The sequence below is a fragment of the Larimichthys crocea genome, chromosome XXI (genome assembly GCF_000972845.2).
Source record: "Larimichthys crocea isolate SSNF chromosome XXI, L_crocea_2.0, whole genome shotgun sequence".
NCBI classification, from domain to species: domain Eukaryota; kingdom Metazoa; phylum Chordata; class Actinopteri; family Sciaenidae; genus Larimichthys; species Larimichthys crocea.
This window is the reverse complement of record NC_040031.1, coordinates 20,229,174-20,240,938: the sequence shown is the minus strand read 5'-3', so window position 1 is coordinate 20,240,938 and position 11,765 is coordinate 20,229,174. Positions and strand designations below refer to the sequence as shown.

At 38.9% G+C, this 11,765-nt stretch overlaps 1 protein-coding gene across 3 annotated transcripts in view; it reads left to right on the top strand.

Annotated features, from left to right (window-relative positions):
- The first annotated feature begins 2,560 nt into the window (after nucleotides 1-2,560).
- The window catches only part of wwox (WW domain containing oxidoreductase), a 126,555-nt gene continuing 117,350 nt past the window's right edge, over nucleotides 2,561-11,765 (top strand). Inside the window, exons 1-4 of one of the 3 annotated variants that reach the window (XM_027272772.1) lie at nucleotides 2,561-2,840; nucleotides 3,974-4,038; nucleotides 4,418-4,475; nucleotides 4,612-4,781. In XM_027272772.1, the coding sequence (XP_027128573.1) occupies nucleotides 2,734-2,840; nucleotides 3,974-4,038; nucleotides 4,418-4,475; nucleotides 4,612-4,781 (400 nt within the window). In that variant the 5' untranslated portion in view covers nucleotides 2,561-2,733. The remainder of the gene's footprint in view (nucleotides 2,841-3,973; nucleotides 4,039-4,417; nucleotides 4,476-4,611; nucleotides 4,782-11,765) is intronic. The other 2 variants (XM_027272771.1, XM_027272773.1) reach the window with 2 other exon arrangements.

Below are 11,765 nucleotides of genomic sequence, written 5' to 3'. Positions count from 1 at the left end.
TAGCTACATACAAACCTTTTTGAACATCTTATATTTAGTAAGAGTTCATTCATGACCTTGAATGTAGTATTTTGACAAAATCAAAAGTAAAAAAAACTGTTGACAAAGTAGTCATTGTCAAACATTTTTCTTCCATGTGTGTTAGACATAGCAGAGAGGCTTCTTGATGGACACACTATAACAGCTGAATGTCACAGCTCATGGTCAATGCCTGGATGAGCGGCTGCTATGAGGAAGAGTCAGAGCCTTCACTGGCCTCTCACACAATTCTTTTGTAGCCCAGATTACCACTGCAATGCTCGTCTACTTGAGCTTTCACGGTCCCCAGCCTAAAATGTGAGGGAGTACATCAAGGTAAAGCACTGTTTCACTAGGACGTGGGAGTGATTCTCCATGTGACTGGTTACTCTGAACAACTTGAACTTCAACTGAAACATCCTACATTCTTGAAACTGTGCCACCATGATGAGGTCATCTATATAACACAAGATTTAATCCTTTAGGGCCTTAGCAGCTTGATCGCTATACTCCAGATATTTAGGTTAGTAGGCAAGGGATGCTTATAATGCTATACTCTGAAAGGCAACCTGAAGTTGGAGGAAGAGTTTTTGTTTACAGTAAGCAAAATAAAAGTAAGGCATCTTTACAGCTGATACCACTAAACCAGTTGCTTGGTTGATCAAGTGTCAGTAGATTCTTTAAAGTCAGCATTCAGAGCAGTACGCTGACGTTTCTCATATTTCAAGTTTTCTTGGAAGCCATGAAATAGCCAGAGTAGTAACCACTGTGCCTGTCCTTCACAGTATAGAAACAGATGACTCAAAGTAGAAGTTGAATCACAACATGAGCCAACAGGAGTGGTACAAGTTGAACTCAAGAAAGCAGCCTAGTGTGCAGAGCAGCTACTCTCTGAGTGCATAACAATGCTGCCACTATTGATAATTTGTGAGGGGGCAAGTAGCAAGCTATAAAGCAGAGACTGGATAAAGCTCCTTTGTATATGCTTATGTAGCCATCACTGCTGCAAATTTTTTTCTGCCCCACATCAACATTACATTCCAAAAGGCATCAGATTTTTATACCTTCAGCTGTCCTGCAGGTATCAATTTCTTTGGCTAGGTGTTATTAATAGCAGGTTGAACATCAGTGGTCTATCAGACTGATAGAGAGACGAATAGCAATGAAACAAATGCAGTTCAACTCAATGCAAAATATTTTATTCTTCCCCCTAAGAGTAATTTAAAGAAAGCAAAGACCAACATTTGTATTTACTGTATATGAAAATGAATTAATATATCCTTTTCACAGTGACAGCGAGCTGATATGCCCAATGCCTGTAACTGAAGCAGCTGAATTTCATGGTTTATGTCTGTACTTTTTCTATTGTGACAGTGTTTGAACACAGGTTATCATACATAGAAAAGAGACAGACCAGTGACTAAGGGAGAAGTGCCTTGTCTTCCCCTTCTTCCTACTCTACTCCTCGGTTGTCAGTAACATATATAACACACACACACACACACACACACACACACACTCACACACACACACATATTATATTAGCAATTTAAAATCTTTTACAGGGTCCTGTTCCCTCATAATTGCACAGCCGTTTTGGATACACAAACTGAAAACTGACAGACAGGCAGGACACGTGCAACAGGTAACCAAAGATTAACAGGCCGAACAAAGCTGGCTTTGTATACAAAAGAGGTAATGTACTACTGTACAGTATGGGGAACCTGTTGTGCAGAACAGTGTCGGTGGGACAGGTGTGGAAAATCAACATACACATACTGTACCTATACTTGCAAGGTGTGTATAGCATATATAACTTTTTATTTTATTTTATGTTATTGACTGTTTATTTTACTTACTTACTTAATATTTACTTACTTAATATTTTTTATTATCCACCTAGTGTTCTGTGAGCTGCTTTATTTTAATTTAATAGTTAGTTTTATTAGGAATACATTGATTAAGTAGATTTGCAATCATGCAAGTCCCTGTTTTGTAGTCCATTGATGTTTTTCTGTTGTGTATTATTAATAAACTAAAAATGATTTTTTTTCTTTTCTTTTTTTAAATATATATTTTTAGTTTTTTTTATACATAATCACAAACCAACATAGACAGTCACAAAAACAGACAAACAGTGCGGTCTTAGACAAAAACAGCCATAACAACAAGAACAACAGAGGATGGGACCATATCATTCATAAACAAGAGAATCTTATATGGTATACAAGAACGAGAATGGGGGAAATGCCCCCAAAAGACAGCATCCAGTTTTTACATTGCACCACAGCAGCATCATTAACATCAGGTGCATAGTAACTCAGGTAGCCCGCTATGTATTGAGCCATACTGTGTGTTTTCTCACTAATGGTTCAACGCGATAGCAGCTAGTCTTGTACCATAAAAAATATTACATTACATTATTACATACATACAAATTACATTTTAAAAACTTTAAGGAAGCTTAATTATATTTCGACCTCTTTGGTTGCTGATAATATACTCGTGATAACAAAAAATAAAAAAAACACTTGAACCTCCGCATGTTTCTTCCTCCATTTCCCAGAGGGCTGTGCGGCAAGCGTCACCATGTTGTCGCGGAAGTGCCGGTGTACGCTGTGCAGGGTGGTCATAGTCTGTCAGCTGCATTCATCCTTCAGATTTTCCTCTCTGGGTTTGTGTTTGTAGCGAACAAAACAAAAACAAACGTGAGTCATGGCGGCTCTGAAATACGCAGGCATGGACGACACAGACAGTGATGATGAGTTACCTCCCGGGTGGGAAGAGAGGTCCACGAAAGATGGTTGGGTCTACTATGCAAAGTAAGTGTGATATCTGTAGTAGTGTTACCTGTCAACACCAAAATGTCTGTGATCATGAAGTCAGCCTCAGCCACAAAGAGTCACATCAGTGTTATCAGTCTGTGGCTAACACAGCTCGTTAGCTGCACCAGTTTAAACAAGCTGATATCTGCATTGTTAGCGTGAAATGATTTAGTCTACAGAGTCACATTAGGACCTATTTAACATGAAATGTCTTGATAAGGATGTGGCTGTAATAATATCCCAAGTCATACTGTAGTTGCTGTAGTATGCAGTAGCTGCAGCACTGTAGCTCAGAGGTTGTGAAATGAGGCACAACTTCATGACAGAGTCACTCCTTGAATATCAAATAAAAACCATCATCAGTGATGGGACAGTGCATTTGGTTTGCCCGTGGTGATGTAAGAAGAAGAAACAACAGTGCCAACATAAGATTTCATGTTGCTTGTTACATCAGTGCCTGTCTTTGATTTGTTAGACACATTTGAAGTTGGTTTGCCAAAGCCCAGCCTGATGTCTAATATTGGCTATTCTGTGTGTTTGTTTTTATTTTATGAATATGTGTCTCTTGTCCTTGAATTGCAACATTTCTGAAGTCCTTTGTAATGTTTTGTCTCATGATTGTGCGTCTTTTGTCAGGTTACCTTTCATTCATGTTGCGTACTTTAGGTATAACTCAATGGTTTTTTTTTTTGTCTAGAGCCTGACTGATACTGGATTTCGGGCGCAGATTAAGGAGTAAAATCTTAAAATAGATCCCTCAAATGTTGTTATGAAACACTGACAAAGATATATAGCGTTTGCCATGAAACTTTAGTGTCCAAATTGACTGAAACATTGCATTGAAAGTGTAAACCTGGCTGTGAATTGAACAATAAATAACTATACATGAAGAATTTGCATGCATGGTGGACAGATACATGTGTGGTAGTAGACTAACGTCAGCCAGGCTCTAGTTTTCCTTGCCCTTTATTTTACATGTGCGATTCTTTTTATGTATAACATCAAACAACCAAGAGACCGCGGATGTGTAATTTGGTTAAACCTGTCACGTTAATATTGATTCTGATCAATGTGTGCTGTTCGCAGTACATAAATATATAAGACATATCTTCTTTTGTCTCTGTTTACAGCCATGATGAGATGAAGACACAGTGGGAACACCCAAAGACAGGAAAGAAAAAACGTTGTGCTGGAGGTTTGCTTTATTCACTTGTTTTTTTTGTGTGTGTCTTACATGACTGTTCTCTTTACATATGTACATTACTCTGCACTTTACTGCTTTTTGGACTTCTGGCTAGACGCTATATCGCCTTTCCTTGTCTGAGTACTTTGTGCAATGATAATAAAATTAAATCTAATCATATCTAAATTTCTATTCAGTTGAAAGTCACTCACATATTCAAGGCATATAGTAACACATTTAAAGTTAATTTTAAGTTGTGATAACCTCCTTGTTTTCAGTAACTTTGTTTCTACATATATATGTTTCTTAAATTATGTAACTATCGCCTTCAGCATTTTGTTCCTATTTATTCTGGTTGTTAAAGAAATATGATGTCTGTCTCTTCCCGCAGATTTACCGTACGGTTGGGAGCAAGAAACTGATGAAAAAGGGCAGATCATTTATGTTGAGTAAGTATATTGATGGTTAAACTTCTCTTTGCTCAATAGATGAAACAAATGAGCTCATTTTGGCCAGAAATGCCAGACTGCACAAATCTTGATAATATTTGTCTTTATAACATCCTCTTCCCTCCGTCATTTTCAGTCACATTAACAAGCGGACCACATACTTTGACCCGCGGCAGGCATTCACAGTAGAGGATGTGATAGTGAAGCCAAAACGTTATGATGGAAATACCGCTGCTCTTGAGATCCTGCAGGGTCGTGACCTCTCTGATAAGGTTATCCTCATTACCGGAGGCAACGCTGGTATTGGTGAGTTTCATAAAATCCTAAACCAGTTGAATGATGCTATGTTAGAAATCGTCACAGTGTAGTAAAGTGTGTTTCAATGATGATGCCACTAGGTGGCGATGTGGTATTGCGCTGTAGTAGAAGGGTGACAAGAGTGTCTCTGCTCACTGCAAGTCCCCATCTTTCCACAGCCAGGCATTCATCAACATTAGCCTCCAAAATGATACACTTAGACCCAACAAATCACTCCTTAATACCGAACATGATTGTATTGAAGTTCATTAGCTGGGCTGAATTGGATGTCATTGTTAACCGTAATGAATGGTGTCCATTTGTACCCAGCAAATGCATGGCTCACTATATAATGGTCTGGAAACAAATGTATTTCCTTTTTCCTTTTAGTTTAAATTAGCACAAGTAGTGGCCATTTGTTCAGACTTGCTGCTTTGTTCGGGATAGATAATGACAGCATGAGGGAAATCAAATAAACATAAAATCGTTAATTGTCTTTATATTCAAATCCTTTGTCCGAAGGAAAGTCACAGCAGTGTAATTGCTGTGTGTGTATTACGAGATGCTGCAGAGCAGCGCTGTAGTACACAGATTTACAGCAGCCTGGGGACCTTCACTGAACAAAGAAGCTTGTGAACTTAAATGCCTTCCTGACCTTGATGTTCTTCCATCTATCTGGCTCTTTATGTGTAAACATGGATAAAAGAATGCATAATGTGTGAAATAATACAAATCAGAATGTTATTGTCCTTCTGAAATTCTAGTATGATTTCGAATTGTTGCAATGCAAATGGTACGATATTATTAATATTAACATACATTGTAAAAAACACTAATATACAGTGAGTATGTTCCTTGTTTCCAGATGACTTCTCAGCTGAACTAAACTCAGATGACTATGTTCTTTTGTCCTTTTTTTTTTAGTGTACAAATTAGACCAATAAGTAAAAACAGTATAACATTAATAAAGATAAACATTCATAGTTTTAATTATTGTTTGGATCTTGGATACATATGGACAAAAGCCTGTGTATAAAACAAGAAGTAATGAGTATGGTTACTGACAGATAAACCTGAAAAGTAATACCCCAAACAAAAGTGTGACAATGGCCAAGAACTAAAATAACATTATGTAATAACTGGAAGAAAGTCTTACAGATGAATCCAACTTGAACACTGTGGATACACATGGAGAGCTTGTGTAGAGAGGGCTGCATGAGAGGTTGAAACTGCATAAAGCCTACATTTAAACTGGAATTAAATCAGCCATTTGACTTGCACTCAAATAACTGCAAGCATACCTTCTCACATGAAGTTGTGTAAAAAAAAAAAAAAAAAAGTATTCATAATAACCCAAGATCAAATTAGACCAAATCTAAGTGAGGCGTGTTTTATTTTATTTTATTTTAAAATGAAATGTTAATTTCAACAGAGTGCTGATTTAAATGATGCCTATGCCTGTCCAACATTATCTTAAAGAAGGGAAAAGGTGAAAGCATGCTGTCAACAACAGTAACTAAGATTAAGTAAGACTGAAGATTGTAAAAAAACAAAAAACAAAACAAAAAAAACCTGAAATATTTTGACATTTTGATTAAATGTGGTGAGCAATAATTATCTATGTAGAGAGAGTTTATAGTTTCCACCACAAGAGGGCACAGGAGGTCCACGAAGTTGTTGCTGTTGAGCTTTTAAAACGTTATCATATTAACTGCATCATATGTGCCTGTTTTTTGCTTTAGTTGCTTTTAAAAACTATACAATGAAAAAGACGATCCACATTTAGGATTTGCTGCAATGTATTTAGTAAATGTAAATTTGTTTGTCTGAAAAGCAGCAGCTCTTCTCAAAAGAATGCCTCAGATAGCTACAACACAGACATTTTTATACTGCGTGAATACTTAATAAACTCATATTAACATAACCTTTGTTTTACTTTACCACATATTAAATATGCAGCACCCATAATTAAGTGTATTCTAATAGTAATTGCTACTACTCGTGTGCTCCTTTGACATTCCTCTAGTGAAATGTGGTTATGCCAATTGGTTGGACCCACTTAGCATTTTAATGGCATCAATAGTGTTTTAATCCAAGTGTCAAGGCTATTTCCATTTTCTTCAGTGCTTTTTTTCTCCACAGGAATTGTGACATTTTTATTAGTAATGGTGGGATATTATTTAATTAGCAAATTTACATTTCAGCTCTTTCATTTAGTTCTTAATGCACATGAACATGAAAAGCACCTATATAAGTTTATTTATGCGTGAAATGTCACAGTGTCTGGTTTTGTGACTGGCCTTGAAGCACCATTGCAATAATGCTGGGAGGCGAGACAGTAATGCGGTTTGTCTTGCCGATGTGATCACTGTGCTCGGTTCACAACATTAGTCTTCCTCTCTCTGCTTTCTTTTGTAAATTAAAAACCAGTAGCAACCTGAATGGTGTTTTTAATTGTGATAATGGAAATGAATGATCGCAGTTTGTTTTCCCCCTATTTCTACTTCTCTCGCTCTCTCTCTCCCCTTCTCTTTAAAGGTTTTCTTACTCTTATAGACCTGTGGTTGTACACCTGTACCTCTACATTGATTCCTAAGCGGCTTTGACCCAGGCCTGAGCCTCCTATCCATCCCCATTACATACTCCTGCTCTGGCTCTAATTCCCCTCCTATCAACTAACTCTCAGGTTATTTACTGGCCAGGGGTCCATGGAGCAGTTGTCCTTAAAGGGCCATTGTCATGATATCTCTGGCACCTACTGAGTTCAGAGAAAAAAAATATCTTAATTTTTTCATTTAAAATGAGTTCACGGTATATCTTTAAAAAATTAGAATCTCTCTGATTTTTATTGTTTATTTTTACCGGTCTATTTTTTTCCAAGCATAAGCACTTTCCTAAAATATTTTTTCCTGTGGAGGCAAGATTATATTTATATTTTGCTCTCTTAGCACATGCAGTCATCTTTGCCCTGTGACATCTCTTTTGGGACCTATGTGTAGCTGCATACATATGTCCTCCTACCTGGGGAGCAGCGTCAGTCTCGCAGACTCTTAGAGCAGGTGTGACGTTGTCAGCAGAACATATGTTGAGGAGCGGTCAGAAATAACATATTGACCCTCTGTCTCACTCAAATAAAAAAATGTCAGGTAGGCAAAACTATGTTCCATGTGCTATTTTAATCCCAATTCAGTAGAAACGAATATTTAGGGGTGACTTCACTTCAAATATCTGTTTTTTTCTATTTCTAGACAAACACATGACCAACTTTTTTTTTTTTTAAATTTTACAATCCCTAACTTACATTATTCTACATTTGTAGTGTTTATTCTTTTGAAGTCAACATTAGAATTTTATGTGAACTTTTTTGCTCATACACAGTGACTTATAGAGCAATATTACGTTTTCAGCTGCAAAGCTCTACTCAGTCTAAATGCATGCACTAAATTCCACATGGTATTGTTGTTTAGATGCGGGGTCAATGCTGGAATAAGAAGCAGAAAAGACTCAGGCAGTCCAGACAGGGAATAGCAAGGATTTGGAAAAAGAGCGCTTCATAATGTTTCAGCATCTCTATGCATCGTCTCCGCAGTGTTTTAGGACTTGAGAATGTTATTCTTATTCATGAAAGACTAACATTGTTCTATGTTTGTGTTGATCCCGGTGTTGTGTTGGGAGGATTAAGTGTCAGGCCGGTGCTCTCCTCTCTCTGGATGGAGAGATCCCTAAGCATATTCAGTGAGTCGCAGAGCTGGGGGAGCCTCTGTGTGCAGATTAAACCCATAGCCTAGCTTTGTGGCTGATCATTAGATTGAGGCAGATTTGTTAAGCATAACTGCCATTAAATTGGCTGCAAAGCTCTGGTATTTACTGCACTGCTGTTTATGAATAAGGACCCCCTTAAAGACCCGCGCAGCGATGCGTTAAACCCGAGCCTCGGTAAGGAAGCAAATGCATTATTCATAGTGGGAGGAATTAGATGGATAAAAAGATGTTCCTGGTGAGGGTGGCATGCGGTGCCTGTGTCTCAGAGTGTGTGTCTCTGAGTGGCTGCGTGTGGTTCAGATGACATCCAGGGTGTATCTGTGTTTATATTCAGAAGTCTGATAATATTTTGTGTATGTGTCCACTGGGTGGGCGGCCAGCCGGCCCGCGTCCCGCTCTGCCTCTCCTCTGTGTCAGCTTGTGAACTGAGCCGCCGAGGAAATCGAAGGAGAGCTTTATTTTTTTTCAACGGGCATTTCACGTCCTCTCTGATGAATGTGTTTATTGGCTACGTAATGAGAACCAGTTATGGTTGGTTAGTCAAATTATTTAACTTTATTAACCTTGGATGAAATTTGCTATGCAGACTCAAACTGGTGTAACATGCAAAGAGTGTTATGCTGGAGGCCAGAAGGGTTCAATAATGATTACAGCTCTAATATAATAGAACTGAAGTGGTTAGAGAGAGAGGATGGAATACATATATGTGCTTAAAGGCTGTAGGTAAAATAAAATGAAAGGGTACTGGGTTATTGTGTGTAGTCAAGTAGTTTATAGACCTATTGAGTTTACAGTCTGCAGATGATGAGGGGATGAAAGTTACATGATGGGGGGATGGGGTTGATGACAGTGATGAAAATAGCCCCGATGCTCAGGAGATATGTGTACATGAGCAGGCGTCTGGGCTCTGTGTTTATCCTTGTGCATGTGTGTGATTTGGTGTTTATCAAGTTTACTCACCTCCTTGAATGTGTGTGTGTGTGTGTGTGTGTGTGTGTGTGTGAGCTAGTCAGGTAAGGCCACAGGAGGAGCAGGGGTGACCAGTGCGACGTGAGGCCATGATGAGAGATTGTGTAGGGAGTTGGAGGTTGACACAGAGGGTCAGAGGAAGAGATTGGGGATGGGTGGGTACTAGATAGAGCTGCATGGATGGTGAGACAGCAGTTGGGGGGGTAGGAAGGAGGCAGAAGGGGACAGGGAGGGGTAATAGAACCACTCCAGTGCTCTCGCCTGGAACAGCTCAACCTTGGGCTGTAATTACTAACCATACATCCCACTTTTGGGGTGACATCTCCCTCCTCTTGGACTAATGGAGGGGAATTAGAGGGGATCTTAAAAGTCAGAAAGAGTGGGGGGGTTGTGCCGTTCCTCACTTCTTGGGACAAGAAATACACAGCGGCAGCAGCAGGAACGGGCACACTCATCACTGAGACAGTCAGGAGTTAGGGTGTGTCGGACTGCGTTCACTCTATATAAAACACACTCAGTAGTTTACTCTGTAGTGATATGTAAATAAATGTTTCAGATTCTCAAGAATCATTATTTTGTGTCAACCCCGACAGGTGTAGACTGTAATATGACCTCTTAAACGACTGTAATATTTGCATCCATAAAATTGTGGGATTGTTGGCAGAAAGTGATAATGCAAAGTAAATAGGATTGGAACCATCAAGTGCATTTATTATGCTAAATGTATGCACAAATACAGGCACTCAGTGGCATTAATAAAATAAAAAGATCACTTTTTTTAACCCAATTTATCACGTCACTTCCTGCTTTATATTTAGGTTTCCAGAGACACGTTAGCAGTGACCTCTTGATGCATGAGACAGAGCGCCAAGCTGGAAACATGTTGCATTGCAGAGTAGCTGCTGATCCAAGCCCGTATTTGTGCACATGGTTATCATAATAAATTTTCCTCACTCTTCTGCTTTTGACAGCTCCCCTCCTTTTTTCCCCTTGTAGCATCACCACACACCCATTTGAGAAGCCTTTTATGCGCTTTATTGTGGATTCAGAAAGAACAGTGTGCATCCCGCGGACAGTACTTTTTTCTGTTGTTGTTTGCACTAAATAGTGCCAGTACATTCAGAATTACAGTAAATATAGTACACTAAATAATCAGCAGAGAGGGATTTTGGACACACCTCTAGAGTTATAGTGGGATGTGAAATGATTTTAGGGGTAAAAAGCAGGAATTTAGGAAGTGCAGTGGCATCATTGCACCCGATAGAGGGGGACTGCAGCTTGCACGTGATCCACAACACCCTCAATAAATCTATAAATTTATAAATGCCAAACTAACCAGCGAATTTTGACGCATAAATCAGGTTGACTGCACCAAATTAAACTAGTCAGAGAGACACAGACATAAACAGTGTAATTAAATGTCACATATTTATCACATTTATTCATTGCTTCAGAAATATAACACACAACATATTTTTATGTAGTGCATTACAGTTAAAAATGCCATGTAATTCATTGCGGTGCGCTGATGTGGAGTCTGTTCATGCTCTGTGTTGCTCTTGTGTTTTTCTTATTTGAGCACAAATTCAGATCTGTCGAAAGGGGGATTGTGGGAACCCGACATGTTTACCCACAGGTCTTGTAATGATCTGAATTGACTTCTGTTTGCCCAATTGTACTACGGAGCTTATTTTAGTTAAATGCCTCTTTGGATGCAGATCAAGAGAAGGAGCAGGCAGCTCCGTTTGCCAAATAAACACGTTTACTGACGAGGCTGGTAATGATCTCATTACATTGAGCCAATACACCTGTGTACGAGTGGGATCCAGAGAGGGGCGGCGGGCCAGGGAGGACAAACAAAGCGTGAAATCACTAAATCACACTCATTATTGGGGGGATATCAGTAGGGCCAGGATCCTAATGTACCATGAAGAGCATTCACTGCTTAATGGACATTTTACACATTTTTTTATGCATTTTATACATTACAGTAAAACAAATTTTCAACAATAGCTGAGACATTTACTGTATCTTTGTTACGTTGTGAATCCTCAGACTGAGCATGCACACAATCTGCAGAGGATCTGCTTTAACCTGATGGAAAAGGCGTCATCTTCATCTTCCACCTTTTTAGACAGTGTTCCGATCTTCTAATACATCTGTTTTTACCACGATTAGACAAAAGAACCTGAAAGATCATTACAGCCCGGCATCATAGTGAGGACTTGTGTGTGTTGCAAAACAGCTTATGGCGTCTGTCGA